This window comes from Amphibalanus amphitrite, unplaced genomic scaffold, assembly GCF_019059575.1.
Source record: "Amphibalanus amphitrite isolate SeventyFive unplaced genomic scaffold, NRLGWU_Aamphi_draft 000042F_arrow, whole genome shotgun sequence".
In the NCBI taxonomy this organism is placed as follows: Eukaryota; Metazoa; Arthropoda; class Thecostraca; order Balanomorpha; family Balanidae; genus Amphibalanus; species Amphibalanus amphitrite.
In genome coordinates this window covers 326,333-347,743 of record NW_024881538.1, presented here as the reverse complement: position 1 = coordinate 347,743, position 21,411 = coordinate 326,333, and the positions used below count along the sequence as shown (strand labels likewise).

General features: G+C 50.9%; 1 protein-coding gene across 8 annotated transcripts in view; it reads left to right on the top strand.

Moving 5' to 3' along the window:
* Positions 1–21,411, top strand: part of LOC122375949 (paxillin-like) — a 96,523-nt gene that overhangs the window by 820 nt on the left and 74,292 nt on the right. For 2 of the 8 annotated variants that reach the window (XM_043355602.1, XM_043355610.1), the window contains exons 1-2: positions 1,706–1,780; positions 4,224–4,313. In XM_043355602.1, coding sequence (XP_043211537.1) covers positions 4,301–4,313 — 13 coding nt within the window. In that variant the 5' untranslated portion in view covers positions 1,706–1,780; positions 4,224–4,300. Of the gene's footprint in view, positions 1–123; positions 180–1,705; positions 1,781–4,223; positions 4,314–17,517; positions 18,106–21,411 lie in introns of those variants that run through there. The other 6 variants (XM_043355591.1, XM_043355597.1, XM_043355571.1 and 3 more) reach the window with 5 other exon arrangements.

Genomic DNA, 21,411 nt, shown 5'->3' with positions numbered 1-21,411 from the left:
TATGAATGTTGGTAAAATGACGCAACAGGCTCAAGAAGAGGTTGTGAAATAGATCAAACATGAAATGTGGATGTTCCGTCGACCTTGATATGTTTACTTGTATTTGCTTGTATAAGTTGTATTGTGTCAGTTTGTGTGTGTTACCTAGCCTTGGTGTTACCTCAGTAGGCGGAACTATGGTCAAGCGTACCCATTTTCGGGAACGCATTTTCGTTCCCATGTTTGGGAACGATAAACCCAAATATGGGAACGCCATGTAGGCATTATTTAAAACAAGAAAAAGAACCGTTAAATGACGTCCAAAAAATATAAAACGATCGTGAACCGCCTGATATTTGTCTCAATATTGTTGGGAAAGAGTTTGATATTGTAAGGCCCATCGTAGTTTCAAATCGTTCCCCTATTTCTAAAGCAGTCCATCATCCGGGCCGCGAGCCCAAATTTGGGAACGCTCTCGTACACTGGCGCTGCAAGCGTTCCTTATTATGGGAACGGCGTACCCAAAATTGGGAACGATTTCACCGACGCCTTTCAGGGGCTCTTTTCATTAACAAGCATCACGTCCAACGCCGCAAATTATTGTTAACGCAACAATCATCAGATGACCTTTCCGGCAAGACCGTCGCATGTTTCGCCCGGTCTTCTGCGCTTTTATTCCCGTCGATCTCGCAGCGGGCACGCCCCCCTCTGCAGGATTACGTAATTCACAACGCTCAGCGATGTTCAACAAGGTCTTCCATACCTATATCCACCGTCCGCGCTGAGGGTGGAGACATGTCAAGCACCTGTCTGTTTATCACCGATAGTTGACGAGTACAAGGAAGTATCCAAAAATGGGAACGCTGAATATGTTACACCCTCAAAACACCTAGTCCCAATGAAAATCTAGTTTTTTCCTTTCTTGATGAGTGTAAGTGGCAAAAGGCCTGGTAGGATGGGCACGAGGAATTATCGAAATCAGCATAAAAATTATAAATAAGCCAACCAGAGCGAGCTATATAAGAGAAATTCACCAAAAACGATCACGCTTAGAAACACGGAAGACAAAAACCACGCTCATGGCGCTCCTTATAAAACAACTCTAAACAGCTAGCATCCAAATAAAATATGTCTTTCCGGGATGATAAAATACAGCTGGATAATTTTCAACCGCTTAAACTGAGTTTACAACAGTAGCTCGGTAAATTCACTCACGTTCCACGCGGTCGTCCGCCCCGACACAAAAGTCAACAATATTACCTCGGGACCGTCCGCGTCTTCGCTTGCATTTGTCAGCATCTGGTGTCGATAGTATGAAAGTTCATAACCAGGCGAAAATTATTATACTTTACCTCAAACTAAAAAATGCTTCATTTTCCTTAAAATTGCATGTTAAATGTCGTATAACCCATATTTCCACCATTCTGTCATTTTCAAAAAATCATTAAAAATATCATTCCACGGTCAATTTCCTTGTTCCACGGTCAGATTAAAGATAACTTTATGGAGATTTAGTAGATACTTAAATCAGCGTGCACTTTTTTGAGACGTGATGCACTTTTGAGTTTTAGTGGGAGAACGGCCGAAAAATTGCCTTCCGTTCTCATAAATGGGAACGCCCGTTCCCATATTTGGGAACTCCGTTCCCAAAAATGGGAACGTTCCTATATTTGGGTACTCATGACCATAGTTCCGCCTACTGACCTATGGTGTTACCGCTTTGCAGGTGATTTTTGTGTGAATTGGTTGCGAAATTGGGGATTTTTGTGTTAAGGACGTGCTGTTACTTGATGTTTTTAAGGTACATATCAGTTGGGCAAACTAGACCTTTCAGGGGAGTCGACGCGTAAGGAAAACTGGTCCGACTTGGCCGCAGCAGGGCCCCCGAGAGCCCCAACGGGGGCCCCCACGAGCCGCAGCAGGGGCCCCCGTGGCCGCAGCTGGGGCCCCGAGAGCCCCAACAGGGGCCCCCGCGGCCACAGCAGGGGCTCCCGCGGTCGCAGCAGGGCCCCCGCGAGCCACAGCAGGGCACCGCCTAGTCGAAAAAGTGGTCCGACTAGTCAGAAAAGTCGGACCGGTGTCGACGCCCCTGAGACCTTTGGAATCAAAATATGGAGGCATCAAAAGATTGATTCCTTTTGGGCATAAATGCAGACTATTTCTAACTTACCAATCACATAAAAATAAGAGAGTGTTTCAAGAAGGAGCATGCCTGATCTTGAACAGAAATGCTTGAACTATCTCCTAAGCAAAATAATATTGCTCCTATCATAACAATTTGAATTCTATAGGTAGTGAAAGGCAATCAAGGAATTGATTCACTTTAAACAGATAATCATAATATTGATTCCCCATCTAATCATTATTCTCTAATCATTATTTTGATTCACAGGTAATGTTAACAGATAGGCAACAATGACTTGCAAGAATACAGCATTTATCTTGCTATTATTCTCATTTAGTGGTATCCTCAGCACCACAACTGATACCTATAGCATTGTTGTATTTTACCTTCACTACATTTGATAACAATTCACAATTTTTTAATGTCAAGAATACAAAAACTGAAGCAACACGTAAAAACCATATAAATGATATAAAAGCACTACAACAATGATAATTAGGGGTTTAAAAATTTCATTTTGCCATTTTACACAAATACTGATTGGTTTGTATGTGATTCATGACACAAAAATAGCATACAGTGTGATTTCCTCAAAACAGCTTTTACGTGATGGACAGTGGCTCTGTCTTTTTCCCATTCACAAGGCCAAAGGGACAATTTCTTAGCTTTGAGGTAACACTTTTTGCAAACCTACCACATTTTTCTACCTTTTAAAAGAAAAATCTCACCGTCATGGGCCTTTTTTCAACCGTAACGATTCATTTGAAGTCAAAAGTGTACCCAAATGAATCAAAAAATTGATTCCATGCCCATATTTGGTCATGGCTCCTCCCACCAGAATCAAATTATTGATGCCTCCATATTTTGATTCCAAAAGTCTAGCTTGCCCAACTGATATATAAATGATAGGTTGAATACCTTACTTATGCTTTGAAATGCTGTGTTCAGGAAGGAGAATTTCAGAAAGGTTCTGGCTAGTGGCCAAGGCTACATAGCTCACCTCAATCCTCATCTAACATTCTGATGCTGATGGTTTTTATTCTGGGGCCATTTTCAAAAACAGAAAATTACTGTCTCTGTGTTTTTGGTGAACTCGCTATTTTGCACCTGGGCTCAAACTCTGAAATCAAATCAAAACCACATCATAATTCATACGATATACCCATTGTCACAACTTATATATTAACCTAGCAAATTCTTCATTTATGAACATTGAATTTTAAAAATCAGCTACATTGCAAGTTGAAAAAATAAAACCTAACATAAACATGACTTGTGTTAAAAGTATGTACTATGCTCTGTATGGATGTGTTTTCTCACTTTTCTACCTTAGAAGGATATATTCTTTCATTCCCATGTCTTTGTGAATTTCTTTAGTTTTTAAAGGATGCAAAATGAAATTACTAAATGAAAAGGAGAAAATCACTGTGTTTAAAGTCTCGTTCAACTCACAGGGTTCACCAACCATGCAGAATAATAATGATGTGAAACTCTGTCAGCCTGGCTGATTTTTTTTTTACATTGGCAAACATTTTGTGTGTGTGTGTGTGTGTACAGCCAGCAGAATTTGTGTTTTTTAAGCCAAAAATTGCAGACAGCCAATTTTCTGTTGGTAAAACTGCCCTTTAACCTAAATCTGAAGATATTGAGCTTTGGCAGTAGGTAATCATGGACAGTGCCTTTATTCTCTTCTCTTTGACATCCACCATTTAAGCTTATCATGTGGTGCTAGGTACTAACTGAAATTGAGAGTGTCAAATACAGGACAGGAGTACCAGAGTTGAGCACAGGCTTGTGAATCTAAAATGGTGCCAAAAGTGTAAATGTAAGCCCACTGTCTTCATTCATAAAGCTTTGACATCAACTAGCACCAACAGTAACCCATGCTGTTTTGAACTAATTAGCATACATCAAAATGATCACCCCTTTTGCTATTTTATATCCTGCAATGAAATACTACCTTGTGTTCCATTGCCTGAATTTAATCTTAAATGATGCTTGTGATTTCACTATTGATGTTTTATCTAACTTGCCTTTCAATGGCAATTGGTGCTTGCTGAATGGGCTTATGCTTGCATCCTGCCTGCTTTTTTAATTTTGCTTTGCTTTTCCTTTTTAGAGTGGCTGCCATATGTTGGACTAACTGGGAGGTCAGCTAAACACTACTGATAGGACAGAAGAGTCCTTACCGCTGCCATGGAGGACCTTGGTGAGTACATTTGTGGCTTATTCATATTCTGACTAGCATGCTCGATGATCTTGTCAATTCGCTTTGCACGCGCTGACCAACGCCCCTGCTCGCCGGTCGCAGGGGAGGGGGGGGGGGGAGCTGATAGGCACCGCTCCCTGTGCGCTGGCACCGCAGACGCGGCTTTGGTCGCGCTATCACAGCTGCTATCAGTACGAGCGGTGCCGCCCGCCTCATTGTGTACACAGGATCACCGCAGTTCTCTGAGAGGATGTAGGAGGAGCGTAGCGGCCCCCGATAAAAGACACACGCCTCGTGTGGCTGAGATAGCCGGGTGTGAGGTGCTGCCACCGCGCGGTTGGAGTGGAACCCTCGAATAGGGGCATATGTTCATAGATGTCGCCAGTTGGAGCTAGTTCGCCGGTTACTTTAGTGAGTGCTTGGAACATAGATTGAGCTATATTCAGCAAATTAGTTCTGTGTATTCTGTATAAACCTGGTTCCATGAATATCAGCTCTGTTTGGTCAGGCATACTCTCGCTCGCTCGTTAATCGGCCCAAATGACGTTTTACTGGTATTACAGTTGACAGCTTTTACTTGTTGATATTCGTGCCCGAGTATTCCAATCTAAGCGGAGTGTCTGGGCTATGACAGGTGGCTCGATCCATTCCTCTCAGACTCTTTCCACACCACAACCATCAGTATCGGAGTCTGAATCATGACACCAAATCCAGGCGGCGGGTGGTGCTCCACCTGCGCCGCACGCCGACCTCGCCGATCTCAATACATTCTCCCCGGTCCGAACCGTGACGACGCATACTGGTGCTGGGTTGGGTGGCTGCGGCCGCAAGGCAGAGCCGAGCGACCAGCTCCATGGCACGGCTAGACCACTGACCGCCCTGCCCCGCCTGACTGCCTCGGCTCAGCCCTGTTTGTCCTGAGTGGCTGCCAACTTTGTGCGCCATTGTCAACGTGGGGTCAGGGGGGGGGGGGCTGATGGGGAGTTTGTGTGTGCGCGAGAGGCTGACAGTGAGTCGGCGAAGCGGGCACCATCTGGTGCTCAGGTGGTGCCCTGTCTGGCTGGTGTGGGCGGCAGAAAGACAGTCGGCACATAGTGGTGATGATTCAAAAGTCACAGAAGTAAAGTGAAACAGCTGGGCTTTGTTCTCATGCCAAGTCTTCATTTGCAGCTTTTGTTCGTTTAAAGGTAGTGTGCCACCTTTGAAAGATTTCCCGTTTTATTTTTCCTAGGATAAGAAGCTTCTGTTTTTACCTAATATCGCAAAAAAAATCAAAAATGGGCCTGGAATAGTGCCTTTTTCGCCTAAAAGTTTATCGGTTTTTAGATATGTATAACAACTGTAGTGGGCTCACCTGCAAACAGGCGTCGGGCAACAATCGCGAATGCGGCGCACTTGTGACAATAAGCAAAGGTCATTATAGTGTTACGACCATACGACGTACGGGAATGAGTTATCAGCTGTCTAATCGTAGACAACACAATGTCGAGCCTTAAACTGTAAGCCTGTATTGGTATTGTTTCTTAAATTTGGCTGTCGAACATTAATTTGTGGTTTGAAATATGATTTTATGTAAAAGAATTGATATGAAACAGCCGTCTCTTAAGTTATGACCCCATTACACCACACGCAAGTGGCAGAAATGACAATGATCAGCTGACGCATTTTTCTTGGCCGAAGTCAGAGCGCGCGGCCCGACGCACCACGCGTATTTGGAAATTCCGACCTCGACGAGCATCAGAAGCCACCTAACAGGCGTGTTCGAAACCGCAGGAGATGATGATGAACGGGTTTATCGAAACTTGATTGGATGAGCCTATCGGTAATAGCGATTTTAGTGTGTGCATTTATTGTTCATAGTGGTGTGAAATGTGGTTGGGGTACGACCGACAACCCGTCGGGGCGAATTTCGCACTGGGGTACTCAAAATTTGAAGAATTTAAGACGTTTCCATAAGTTTTGAAGGTATGGATAAGTTCTAAAAATCCGGTTCTCCTTATCCGGGTCATTAACTCCATATGGTCCAGGAAAGCTGGCACACTACCTTTAAAGAGTAAAGCGTGTGGGAAAAGCATGGCCAATCAGCTGTCTTAGAATCGGTTTTGTCATTGGCGTCAAAGTATTGCTGATATTGACATCTTTTCGTTTGGCCTGATCGCTCGCCAAAGAACCATCGCCTGTCGGGGCAAATCCGAACTAGTTCTCGTCTGTAGGCCCTAGACAGAGACTGCCTGCCCTGGCGAGCGGTGCACTCCCGGTGGCTCAGCCAGATTGGTGCGGTGCGCACCGCCATTCGCAACGGCTCATTTTGACTGAGCGCCTGAGCGCCAACTCTAGTTGACGGCGATCTATGGGTTGATAAGTGAAGCCTCGAATACCACAAAGCCACATACCTGTGCAGCCTGCCCGGAGGGAGGCATATATGCGGCATGAACGGCTCAGAAGTGCCGCTCAGAAGCGGGCCGAATTATAGGTTGGAGGGCCCTGAGGCTCACAGAAGTATGGGCTGACGGATTGAGCGCCTCAGGTGTGGACAGAAATGGTCTGGCGCACGCTGCAGGCGTCTCTATGTGCTCATCTTGTCCAGAGAAATGTCTGTTCTCTCGGTGATCGATCAGTTCTGCAGAACCAGCTGATTGTTGCCGTTCGTGGCGGCTTCCCGGGCTCTGTTTACGGTGCCTTCGCTATCAATTAGTGGTGTTCTGCCGATAAATGTTTGGACGTTGGAATGGTCGGCAGTTTGCAGTTACATCAGGTCTCATCTGAACGGAATGGGTTGATCTGAATATCGACTTGAGTGCCAATCCATCAGGTGTAAACCGATATCATGCCTTTGGCGCGTCAGGCTAACGATTTAGGTCTGTGAAACTGTCGTTAACTAATGAAATTACTGCTTTCTATGTCAGTCCACCGCATTTGCCTGCCATCCAATTTATTTCACTTCTTTAATCTTACGCACCCCGTTTCCGCTAACAAAGCCACCTATTTCCCAAGCCCTCCACCGCCTATCTACATATCACCAAACGTCCTCACAACTCCACTAAACGTCAGCATCTGCAGGGAACACATTTCAACGTGAAAATATGTCACTGCCCGCTTCCGGCCATGTGACAAAAACCGCCGCGGGGGCATCCTCCAGTGCTGGCGGGCCGCCAGTCGGCTCACCGAGCTGCAGACGTGTGTTTGCGTGTGTCCCGCTGGGTCATTGCGAATGTGTTGCCAGGGGTTAATTTGGGAGGAGGGCCGTTAGTTGGCGTGAGTGTGTTTCTGTGTGTGCGTGGGGGGGGGGGGGGGGTCATGGCTTTCGGAGAAATGATGATCTCAAAGGCCTTACCAAATCCTGAAATATGAGTACCTATATTTTAGTGGTTTCTTGATTTCTTTTCGTAATTTCGACGCAAAACTACAAAAAGTGAGTTGATTTGCTGATCGAGTTAGGCTATCCATAGCATGATGAGTTGTAGATTGCGGTGTGTCTGCTTACTTTCAACAGTTGTGACCCCCAAATCCATACTACCACGTCGGGAAGGCAGTTGGAATCTGGCAGACATTGGCAAGGCTGCGGGCCGCAGACGGGAGTTTCTTCCGGCGTGGTTGGCAGTGGCGCCGACAGACCGTCCGTCTTCTTTGTGGAACATCGTCCCGTTCCGGAGGTCTGGCCTCTCTCCTCTCCCTTCTAGAGGTCTGCCAGTAGGTGCTCAGTAGGTGCTAGTATCTGGGGTCGTCTAGATTGAAGGCTGAAGGATTGATGGAAATCTAAAGATGCCTCAGTTAAACATGAAATAAGATTGCTCCTGAAAGATTTAGCAGTGAACACTGCATGCATATTTTTGCTTTATTACGTCTGGGTTACATTTATTCCGTGTAGGTTCTCACAAACATACCAGATATTGGTATTATGTTTGCTTCATGGTCCATCTGATGTATTGTGTCTGCGCGAGGAACGCATTGTGGTGGCGCTCTGCTGCAGGTGCCGACAGGCTGACCGATCCTCTGAGGGCAGATGTGCCCCGCCCATCCGCCGTCCGTACCTACCGCTCCGCTGCGCGTCAGGCGGGCGCAGAATGCGCGCCGCTATTTGTCTCGCTGTCTTCAGTGAGATGGTGTGGAATCTGCTCACCCCGACCCCGCCCTCTGTGGTGCAGTGGTGGTCGGTCGGGACCGGGTGGAATGGGAGCACGGCCGCGGTGAGCGCCGATCGGGTTACCTGGCTCGACGGGCACAGCGCTGGCGGGACGGGGGCGGTGCGTGCGCGCGTTGAGAACAGCATGTGCTGCGCTGGACGGCGATAGCTCGCATGCAAAGAAGAGTACAGAAACGGGAGGCAGTAATGAGCAGAGGTAGGCAAAGGAAAAAAACTAGCGGGTCCAGCAGAACGTCATATCTCCCCTCCGGCTGAACGTCATAGCTCGCCTCCATTCCCCTCTGCACGAGCCGTATGTCTGTGCTAGTAGGCAAGCTGTGAGTCTATTAACCTCGTTCAGTCGAGTTTCTATATCTCTCTCTATCGCACATTTCCACACGGAGGCGATCAATGTTGAACTGGAGACGTGTCGGTCAGTGTGATGTATCTCCCGTCTGTCTGATGAGTTTAGCTGAGTCTCCGGCCCTCACACTGACAGTCTTCACCTGGCACCACTCTGAGAGCTGACCGACGCCGGACGCCCGGCTAATTACACACAGTCTCAGACGGGATGGACAATTACCGCAGCCCTCTCACCGGCCCCGTGAGGAAATAAAACGCCAGATGAGGCCGCTCAATTGAGAACGAAATGGACAGTGACCCTGACCCTCTCCAAGGTCCGACTCGTTCTACGGCCAATCATTGGTGAGGCAAGAGCGTCTGACACTCCTGAAAATCACCGACATGAAGCAGATGGTGTCAGAAGAAAACACACTGCTTTGTTCTTGGTACACTGCTGCGTCCAGTAATGTTTCGGTGTCGTAAGAAATTATGCTGGTGTCTTCTAGGTGGTCTTGCCTCGTCTGTGATCGACTGTCAGTCGTTTGCAACTGCCAGTTTTGTATGTCGGACTTCAAACGGACCGGCAGCTGCTGATCCTGCTCTCCGAGACCGCTCACACTGCTGACCGGATGTGTTCCATTTCCGGTGGGCAGTCAGACAGAGTGGGGAGTGAGAGGGGGTAGAGGGGTGTGGCCGGCTGTGATCGAAGGGTGTTTGGGTTCGGCTGCGGTGCATCCGACTTCATAGGACGAGTCCGCTGCCGGCTGCAGCGAACCCAGCGCCGACGCTGATGCGGTCTGTGCAGAACTGAGCAACTTAGCCTGGCCTAAGATAAGCTTGAAGATACGTTGGATTGAGCTGAGTGTGTTGACCCTAGCCGAGTTTAGCTGGGTTTGTTGAGCTGAGTTTAGGAAATTGTAGTGACCGACTGATGCGTTTGATGGGTGACCTCAGCCGACCCTGTGACCTAAGCCCAGTCCGGATAGGCCGGGACCTTTTCCCATTGATCCGATGCCATGGCATCGTCAACGCAGTTTACCTTAATGAGCGCCATTCGAGGAGCGCGAGCATCAAAGCGCCTGTTCTTGCCAGCACTCACAAGGGAGAAATGCCGTTTTTAACCCTCGCACGACCAGGCCATTTCTCATAACACGAACGACCAGGGGGGGGGGGGGTTGTTACGACCCCCCCTGGCGTTTCGAAACGGAAGGTCGTAGAGCTTAGCGGAAAAAACCAACGGATTGCTCTCAACGAGATCTCGCGATTGGTGGTATATTTTTTGGTCCTAGGTCAACATTTGACCTACTTATGACCGGTCAAAGGTCAAATTTTCCGAAAAATCAAACTTTTTCAACTTTCCGCGGCGATTGCGGCAAAACGGTGGGAGATATCGACTTGAAACCTTCACTATCGTGTTCCTTGATCAATTCTCTATCGTTTGGTATGTATTTCGTTTCCCTAGCTCTAAAAATGGCGCGTTGGGAGCGCCGGAAATCGGCAAGGTCACAGTCGGCGGCAGAAATTCGAAAAATCAAAATTCAAATTTTTGAAATCTGATTGTATTTTTGGATTTGGGAGGTCCATTTGCTCCCTATAGAAGCTAATATTGCTGCATATTCCCATTGAGGTGACAAGAATTAGCAAAATAGTGGTTCGGGCGCTTTTCAAAAATAGTACCGGACGCTGTTCCTCTTGTGACGTCATAGCTCCGTGACCTGACCTGACCCGGTCAATTTTCTTGCACCACACGATAGCCAATGCTTGCCCCAACATGCATAAGAAGTTTCATCATGATCCATCAAACAATGTGGGTATCACCGGCAAAAAAACCTAGGGATTCGGCGCACACGTTTGGTAACTGTCGGCCGGAGGCTGTACCTCTTATGACGTCATAACTCCGTGACCTGACATGACCCGATCAATTTTTTTTTCGGCAAAAGATGCGCAAAGGTTGCCCCAGAGGGTATTGAAAATTTCAGCCCGCTACGACAAGCCGTTTAGCGTGCACTTCGAAAAAACCTCAGGGGGGGGGGTTGATACAACCCCCCCCCCTAGGCGTTCTAGGGTTAAAGCCGGCCATTCATTTGGCTCGGTGCCATAGGCGTCGAAGGCATTTCATATCGCCGCTGCCACCACCATACTATGCGTGAGCTACGACATGGGTCGGTGTTTTCGTGTCGATCTGCTGTTATCACTACCCTTTCAACACGAGGACCCGGGCAAAAAGAGACCGGCCGGGCACGACGTTGTGAGACTATTCGTGACTGGATCTCTATCTGAGCCGCGCGCACGACTGGGAAACTACCCTTATCTAGTCGAAATTCTGTTGCCTAAGATGGTTGTTCTTGGAGTGGGTCGGTCGTCGGAGATATGTCCAGAAGTGGAAACAAGGTTTTGAATTTTGAAATGAGAAAATGCGTCTGACCCGACAATAGCAAGCAAAGATGCACCGTTACGACTACTGGGACGGTAGCGCTAATGCTGATTAATGCGGCTGGCTATGCCGCGTTCGGGGATGGCTGGCTGAAGGCGGGGACGTCTGCGGTAGGCGGGGACGTCTGCTCTGCTAGGCGGGGCGTCTACGGCAGTGGGCGGGGGCGCCTGCTGGGGTAGGCGGGGGTGGTGATGACAGCGGGGGCAGCCGGGCTGCCCCGTGGACAGCTGGCTGACAAATCCCCGCTTCATTACCGCAGTGTGCGTGTGCCCAGCGGCGTGATGGATGGGGTCAACGGTCGACCACGGGACACGTGCAGCCGCCTCACCGTGTCCTCAGGCTGCATTGTACAGTAGCCCGTGCCGCTTACTGATGCCCCATCATGGGGCTTAAAAAAGAAGATAGTCGGCACCGTACCGCAATGGACAATGGTCCGAACTACCGGAATCCGTGCTATTTTATCGTATTTTGTGCCAAATAGTGCTGTACAGAGTCTAAATATGATAACATCTGGACATGTGTTTACTGATTTGTGCTACTATTATTAGAACAAGAGCTATTTTTTATTCCTAGTATGCAGGCTCCTGGTTTATATATTTCGAACGAGCATTTCTAATTAAGTCGAAGGCTGCAGTTCTGGAATCTGTCGCTCAGTTAAGGAGGGATTGTGTCACCGAAAACGTTTGAAACGGTGCATTAATTATGCTCCACCTCCCTGCCTTCAGGCGACAGTGCTGTTGCATAATTACTCTCAAAGCCCGCGGCTGTCGCTGTCGCCTTGGGCAAGTGCTGGACCGTTTTCTAATGTGAGCAATGTCGCCTCGCGCCGCTTTATACCAGTATAACGCCTTATGGGGCAACTAACGGAGCGAGCGAGAGGGTGGGCCTTGCACGTGCGAAATTTCGAGGGGGTACCTCCAACTGACTTGTGCACGGCACCCTACTAACCGGTCTCTAGCGATGTGCCAAATTTGAGCACAATCGGCCCAGCCGTTCTCGAGATCTGGAAGCGGCACCCTGCACGTGCGCACGTGCAAAATGGGTCCCAACTGACTTGTGCACGGCACCCTACTAACTGGTCCCTAACCGTGTACCAAATTTGAGCGCCATCGGTCCAGCCGTTCTCGAGATCTGGAAACGACCCCTGCACGTGCGCACGTGCAGCAGCACCCCAACCTTAACACATGCAGATGAATTATCTGATGGAGACCTAACTGTGTACCGAGTTTCAATTCAATCGGCCCAGCCGTTGTGCCGTTATTGAGGTTGCAATTTTGGGGGTTCTAAAAAAATGTCCAACTTTACCACGCGCCACGTGCGGTGGTTGGCAAGAACGCATGGTGGCCATCACACCACAGAACTTTTACGTCCAAGTGACATTCAGTAAAGAAGACCGCTTGTCAATCGGATGTCCCGTTCCTAAGATATTAGCTTTTGAAGAGCGTCCCCACGGCCGGCCGGCCGGCCGGCCGCTCATACTCAGAAATTTCCGTTAATCTAAGGAAAGACTCCGCTCGCTTCGCTCGCTCCGTAATCACTGTCCCGCACGCCTGTCGGGCACAGCTGCCCTTCGGCTTTATTCTGAATCTGAGTCCAAAGCCAGCGGGCACAGCTCTGTGCCTCGAGCGGTGCCGAGTCCTAGTGAACGGGTTCAGATCATGGCTGCGCTGCATACCATCTGGCTGTGGGTTCTTTATCAGGCTGTTTATCCACGCCAATGTTGGGACTGGGCGATATGAAGCCTTTCATTTAAAACCCGGAAAATAATAGCCCAGTTCATTTTAGGCTCGGCTTATCATAGCTCGTGGGTTCTCATTTCAGGAGAAACCGACTAATCAGAGTTGATAACCTTTTTGGGCAGAATGGTTAGTGGGTACGATTTATTAGTCTGGTTAATCACAACTTTCCACTCCTGACTGTTAAAAGTCCACTGCGGAACCATTGTGTAACTTCACAATCCACATCCTTCCTTCACTCATACCTGTATTGCAAGTGGGCTCCATGCCTTACCACGAACATATTTCGCCCGCATGCCTTATAGGTCACTGCTGTGTTAGAGTGTGTTACCAGTGCAGTGTCCGTCAGTAGGTATGTCGCTTCTGCCAGAGGTTCGATGTCGATATCCGGACATCGTCAGTCAGTGACCGCCCAGTGACTTTGTTTATCTCGGGCGGAACCAAACTGAGAATCGATGTACACGACTGGACATGGCTAACAGATATTCAGCACGCCTCTATCGCCTCCCTACCGAGGCGCCGATGAATATCTCACCGCCCGTCTCGCTGTGCTCGTCCCGTTTCCGGATTGTTTAGCGCTGTGTCTGGCGGCGGGCGGCGATGACCGATCCCCGTCTCCGTACCGCGCGCCCGTCGGTCTCTGTACTGCTGCGCTGCGGTGAGGCCGACCATATCGGCACCACATCGCCGCTCGGAGCTCCATATCGGGCGGTGGCGGTGGTCGTCCTCCGTCGGCCCCAGGGAGACGAGTGGAGGTCCTGTCTCGGTGCCGGGACCGGTATGGTGTGTGGGTGCGCCGCGGCCGACTCGACGGTCCCTGCCTCCTGTGCTGAGGCGGCCTCTTGTGCTGACTGACTTCTCTGTCTCATCTCCCTCTTCCGTGTCTTATTCCGAAGTCATGCGACTGTTGGTGGATACTGTTATTGTGAACTGACGGCTTATGGATAGCGATCTCCTCAGTCTTATGTTTACCTGCCCGGCAGATATTTCGTGACACCCAGACTGACACGGACCATAACCCAGTAAAAAGGACCCGTGTGGTCAGCCCATCCACTACTAAAGACTAAAATTTGATCAGCCCCGATTCAAGGAACCATTGCTCCTTGTATCAGAAACAGAGGCCCCAGTCGAGACCCCATACCCGTATGTTGTCGGCGTTGATTGGGACGCGATACTGAAGCCCTCGTGGGCCAGGCACTGCCACGGGTGGTGGCCAGGAGCTGGCACGACCACCATCCACCTGTTGGTGGCCTGCCTCCAGTTGGCAGGGCAGGTCGGCTGCTCGGTCCGTCGGGACCCCACGCCCCCGCGCTCTACGACCGTGTTCTGCCCCAGTGCCGCCGCTCGGCCACAGACCAGCTCGTGACGCTCGATAGTGTGTCAGACGGAGCGGCCGAGCTCGGGGTGATTGTCAGCACCGACTGCCGCCGTAGGGATCCTAATGAGATGAATGAGGTGCTTCGGCAGGCCCTGCCAAGGCCGCACTATGTAGGTGCGCGGTGCTATTTTCGGTGGGTTTGTTTGGTGGTGCTACGCACTTTTTGGCGGCTGATGGAAGACTCCTCACTCCACCGAGGACTCACACCAGTTTCACCGTCAACGAGGGCGTAAAATTGGAAGTGCTTGACGTCATTTCTAGCTTCGTGATGTCCTGGAAATAATGCTGTGACTCCGCCACTGGGCTTGATCCCTAGCTGTCGGCTGCGCTTAGCGTACAAAGCTGGCGCTCCCGAGATACTGTGACGCTCCTCCGTCGCCCCTCCCCTCCCCGTCCCGAGTGCGTCTGTTGGCACTGGAGCGGGCCCAGACTCTGTGCCAGGCCCGGTCGACAGGTGATCTGGTGACTCAGCCGGCTACCTCCAGCTCAGACCGGGGTGCCGCCGAGGGATCCCCGGGCGCCGCCGACGCCGTGTGCCTGACGACGAGCCGGGGTTTGTGTATCGGCGGGGGTCGCGCTCCGGCAGACCCGTACACAGAGGGGCTGGTCGGGACGCGTTTCCTGTCGGCACAGGTTTCACTCTGGCGCCGCGCAGATACAACTCAACACGACTCAGAGCTGTGACCTAGTGCGACTCGAGAATCGAACTATCTAGCAAAGTACAGCCTTGATTCAGCCCAGCTGACAGATACAACTCAGGCGATTCACAGGCCCGCCTCAATGCGACTCAAGATACAACACACATGCCTCTCCCTGCACGGCTGACGAACTTGTTTGTCCCGGCCCCGTCGGCCGGATGCGTCGGAGGGCGTCTCTACTGACGGGGGCGTCTCCGCTCCTGCTTCCTATTGTTACCTCGCCGTGTGTGGCACAACAGACTACACCATGGAGCGGAGACTATTTTCGGCCACAGACAGACGCGGCACCGGACCCGACAATCACGGGCCAAGGCCGGTGCTGTGCTGGAGCAGTGTGCCCCACCCGGTATGAGAACGGCGTACTTAACACGACGCTGAAAGAGGCGCCGGTGCTGAGGTATTGTTTGACACGGTCACAAGATTAGAGTGGGTTACGGAATAAACCTCTGTATACGAGCCAACGGTCACGGGTTTAAGGTGTTACGTGTGGTACCTACAGGCCGTGAAATCGAAGATATAGGTTGAATGTGAGTCGTGGCGTTGTTGGGCATAGGTCACTACCCCAGTGACCTCACCTTTGCGAGGTGTTACATACGGAACAGGTCATGAAACGAGAGATATGAGTTCAATATGAGTCGTGAGTAGTTAGACATGGTTCTCGCTGCGCCACTACTGCGTCGTGTTGGAGGATTCGCCCACTCCAGCCTGGTCGTGCTGACACCCGCCCACGGCTTCTATCATCGCTAACGACCCCGTAAATCAACCTGCAGACGATTAACGTCCCCCGTACGCAGTCAGCAGGACGTTCCGCCTCGATCTGAACCCTCTGGATCGACCGAAATGCCCCAAATTAGCTCGATGGGGGCCATGGCGGCCTCTCATCGGAGTCTTTAAATCTTAATTAGCATGGCGCACCGCCGGGGTGGATCAGGTGATCTGCATCTGAGTGGCAGCACTTATTTAGCCCTCAGACCAGGGTCTGAACGATGGCCTGCACCTTGGCTGTGGCTCGTGTTTGTGGATGATGTTCGGCCCGTGGCCCACGCACTGTGTTACGATTAGCACGATCTTCTGTCTGCACCCGACACACCCCTGAGTGGCGTAATCCGACACTGGAAAATGGATTATGTGGGAGTTTCTCCCACAGGTCAGGTCGGCTCTGGGTGGTCTATGGAGCGAAGCTGAACCCCATGGTGGCGTAGTTACCTGATACTGTCGCAGGGGTGAGAAGGAGAGCTGAAGGAACTTCGTCAAGAAGTAGAACAGAACGGGGAGTGTCGGAGAGAAACGGGATGGAATTGAGAGGGACCTTGGTATGCATTTGGGCTGTCATCAAATTCAGGACTATGGATATCGAACGTCCATGCTTCAACAGTCAACAAGCAGGGTGTATGGACATTTTTTGACCTTGCGAAATGAAGCTGACATTGAGCTGGCATTTTTGAACAAAATTTTGCCTATAAGTCACCTTCATATCTCACCCGATTTCCAAGTCATTCCATATATCGCAGCCTCTCTGTGTCTTCCAATCCTCCCCCGTCCCCGCCGTGCTCATTGGGGCGTGCCCGACCGTGCTCGATGGGCCGTGCTCGCCCGCCGTGCCCGGAGGTCAGCGGGGTCGCGTTTCGCCCCGGCCCGCTGGGGTCAGCCGAACCGGAGCGACATCGGCCGACACCGGATCTCTGCGACATCCACAGGGATGGCTCGTCACATTCCAGACACACTCGGTATACAGAGGGACCGTGGGGCTCAGACAGAGGGGTCGTGACCTCGTCTGTGTTAGGTGTTCTCAGTGGGACACTGAGGTCTGAAGTGTAGTGTGAAGCTTCATCGTATGTCCATTTATTGATAACCTCGGTAAATGGTGGCACCTGTAATACATTTGTGCCCTTCAGCAAGCATTCAAGCCAATATGCGAACTCGCAGCGCTATGAAATCAGTCTCAACTACCCTGATTGTCTCTTTCAAAGCCAACACAGACGCCTGTCCAGCTGTGGGTCGGTCGACTCCGGACGACGCCGGTCTGGCGGCCGTGTGTTTGTTTGTCTGATTGCTAGACCGTCTGTCGACAGGGGGGGGGGGGGGAATGGACGGGAGGGGTGGCACGTGTCATCAGCGCGGCAATGGTGACCTCAATCGACGTGGCTCGGCACATAGGCGAGATAATGTTGCCGCAGACTGATCTTTTGACCAAGGCCATATAAGCTCTTTTGACTGTGTGCGCTGCCTGCAGGTTTGGTAAAAAAAAAAAAAAAAATACCCGATGGCATATGGGGAGAAGTCTTACTCGTGAGGTGTGGTCCTGAGAAGCTTTGGTTGAAACTTGTCTGTCTCGACCATGCTTCCACCGCCATTGCGCTGTTTCGCCGTCCTTCCTTCCCGGTACCGTACTACCGCGACTGGCACTACCGTGGCGACAGTCTGCTGCTTCCATTGCCCACTGACGGATCGGTCAGTGTCTCTGGTAAAGGCGGTCAACCGTGCACCGAACTACGCGTCTGCCGCCGGTGACTCATACGTGATTTTTGGTCCAGCGAGACATGAATTAAGGGTGAAGCGCCGTTTGTTTTGTATTGTTGGACAATCAGTTCGTGACCTAATGCGATCAAGCTCGACTGGGCCGAACCTCAGACGTAACGTGACGGACCTATGACGTAACGTGACGGGATCTGTGACGTCAGAGGCCGCGTACGGCGGCAGTGTGTCTGCCAGCGTGGCGGCTGGCGGTGGCGACTCGCGCTCATCCCGCGCCGCGCCGTCGCCGACTGCCGGACAGACTCAGTACCGGTCGGGCGTTGGGCGGCGGAGGGGGTGTGTCGCTCCAGTGTTTGTAGTGGAGGGTGTGAGTCTCACTGCGCCTGGTCAGCGGCGCTGTGACCAGTCGGTGATCTGACTTAGTCGCCGTGTGGTGTGTCTGACCCTGCATCATTCCGGTGTGTTGGTGACTGGTGAAGTGATCGCGACCTCCAGCAGACCGGACCCTCGTCATCATGGACCGGTCGATGTATGGGAAGGTGCACCCGGGAAGCTATCAGAAGCCGTATCAGATAGCGCTGAGGGACGCTGCCAGCAAGCCGGGCTGTGAGTATTGCACGATGCTCCACCACCCTGCTGAATTTCTTACCTTTGGGAGCCTTCTCGCCGGTTCGGCGACGTATTACAATGAGGAAGGTCTATTGTGGGCTGTGTTTTTCGGTTCGTGTCCAGGTTTTCCTGAGTGGACCGCACGTCCGGATCCGCTAGAGACCTGTCTTGTATGGAGTTGGACAGGATGTTGATCGTTGGTGTCGTCTGTGTAGTGTTCGTAATACCTTTATATATAACGGTTCTGCTGGGGGCCGTTGCGCTCATTGGCGCTTCTAAACTGCCTTGTCCTGGATTATCGTAATGTGTTATGCAAGGACAGCCAATGCATCGTCTTTTCTGTCCATTCCAGTAAACCTCTGCTACCTTGGCAGACATTGGTCTCCGGCCACTATTATTTGTTCATTGAAATAAGAAAACAACAAAAAGTATCTCATCGATCAAAGTTTGTTTATTTGCCTTTCCTGCACATCTCCGCCCCGCTCCATCCTCACGTCTGCTGAGCCGTTTTTCTGCGAACCCCCATCTCTCACCACGACCGTGAGCCTCACGTCTGTTCTCTGTCGAGTCGGTGGGGCTTATGACGGTCAGAGTACGCTGTGGCACCTGCGGGCATCTGGTTTGGTGGGGGGAGGGGGGGGGGGTGGTCAACATTGCTATCGAGCTCGAGCCCGCCCCCTCCTGCCACACCCCCAGCATTTGTGGACACCTGATATTGGCTGGATTGAACGGCTGGGTCACAATCCGTTAGTTGGAAGATAATTAATTTAGCTTAACTGTGGCAGCACAGTACGGAAGAAGTGTAACGTGTTATGGTTTGACAGTCTTGACAGTTGACACCAATGGTTTCACACCTTTTCATGTCAATGAAAATTGAAATATGTTAACCAGTTATTGATGGGATGGAGACATCCACGCGAAGGTGTTTCAGACGAAAGCAAAAGAATGCCAAACCGCACTATGCCCTTCGGATTTAGTGCAGCGTCGCGACCTTGTCAGCTCAACATTATCGGTATCAGAGCTGCGAACTGAAGTGCTGTTTTGTCAGGGTTTATTGCAGGTTACGCCTGGGGCGACGTGGGGCGTGTACAATGTGCAAATGGGTGAGATGCGCCCCAGTTGTGGCTTGGTTGCATCTCAGACGTCGATTCCTCTTTCCCCACGTGCTGAAGTTTGCGGTAGCATGCTTCGTCGGCGACCAAGGACGGTTGACTCGCCCGACTGAAACGGGCGGAGTGGCAACTCATGACTCATCGACTCTTACGTGAATTGAGGGACACAATTTAGTGCCCCGTGTGCCGGATTTCCTTAGTTTCAGTCACAGTGTGAGGCGAACTGAGACTTGTGAAGCGTCTCCCCAAGTGGACCGTCTCGTTGGCACCCGCCCTCCCGACCTTGCCGCCTTGCCCCTCCCCGTGTGGGGTATCACGATCGCCGACAGCCGACACGCACGACTTTCCCGGGTCAGTGACCGGATCACGACCGAGACATGCGCCGTCACGGGTCGTGTGCCACATTTTCTGTTCTTGTGACGTCGTCCTTACGGCATCCACCCGCCTTGGCGGTCTCCTTACATATCTCATGAAACCAGCGCCACCACACTAAACGTTCACGCCTAGCAATGACAAGTGTTCTCTTCATTGTCAGACAGGAACGTTTTCAGAGTTCTGACAGCTTTGTTCCTGAAGTGAGATTTGTTCCTGAAGTGGACGCTTGCTTCCTACTTAAGCGCCCCACTTGGCACGGGGTCGGCTTAGGTCAGGTTTTGTTGGTGGTCGGCCACCCATGGTGGTATAGCTGTGCTGAGTTCTGCTTACTCACATCCTCATGGCAACCGTACAAATACGGTGGTGGCGTGTTCCTGTGTGTCGCTTGGATGAAGTTGGACACAAACCTGTTACGAATGCGGCATCTCGACGTGTCTGAAGTTACCGATTACGTTGTGAACGATAAGCAAGGTCCAAGTAGAACGAAAGGATAGGACAGCTGCTGAGGTGCAAGATTGAAATAATAGTGAATGAACGCCTCGTTTACTGTGCTAGTCTCTGACACCGACTGGACTCCATCACCCCTTTTCGGCCCGACTCGATATCCGGAGCGCGTGCGCTCGTCTGTGCGTGCGTGCTGGTGTATTTCCGCCCCATTGCGGTGTGCCGGAGATGAGTCGTGCGGCGGGCCGCTCATCAGGGCACCGTTGACACAGCTGCTACCGACTGAGGTGGCTAACACCTGTCGACCGTCGACTCGGCACCCCGTGCACCGGGTTCGCTGTGCAATGTGATGTCTGTGCACTGTGCGGGCTGTGGAAACAGCTGTGGCTGCCGGCAGATCCGGCATCGCCCAGCGAGGAGTGACATTCTCAAAGTCCTTCATTTGAACTTGTCTAGCTACTTGGACTCATTAGGTACCTTCTTTTGACATTTTTCTTTTATTCGCTGCTCGTGTCGATCACTATACTTATTTTTCAAGACTGGTCTCCGGGCTTTTGCGACGCGCCTTCTTTTGTTGGCTTCGTATCACCTACGACCTCTGGTAATGCAAGATCAGCAGAGGTTTCCTCCGATCCCAAGTCAATTAAGCTCTTTTCTGGTTCCCGTGTTAGAAGAGGTAAAGTGTTGAAGTGTTGTCACTTGTCACTTGTCAGGTCAGTTCGGTTTTCGTTTAATCTCTAGTTCGTTTAATCAAGTCCACCTCTGATCGCTTGTCCCTTAGCCGACATCTATGGCTTTATGCTAACCTAAAACTTCTGCTTTCTCGGTCAATTGAAGACTGAAGTCATCGCTGGCCCCATCCCATCATAGTCACTTCATCGTCCCCTACGACTCGTCGCATTCCTAGGCTGGTTGTCCGTCCTTAGGTGGCATCTCATGACCCAAGCGCTGTTCAGTCTCGCTCAGCCCGACCAGGCATTGGCGGCGACCGGTGGCAGTGTTTGTATGTGTACAGAGGACAGAGGGGTCGGTCAGATGACGTCTCACCCGGCCCTGGGACAGCAGACAGCTGACGGAGGACCACCGACGACGAACAGAGCAAAATGGGATGGATATTGGGAGGTGCTGGACATTACGGCATTGAAGGAAATGCTGAGGCCTAGTAACTGTCTAGGATGGGTTGTGGCTAATTGATCTTGGGTGGATATTACAGAGCGGAGTGTTAATAGAATCTGCCAGTTGACATTAAACGAATAAGATGCAGTGGGTGTATCTTGGTGAGAACACGAAGAAACAGGATGGATGCAAGCTCAGTTGAATAGAACAGAGGAATGTAATGGGCTCGCTTACATGTGACCCATGAACTTGTTTT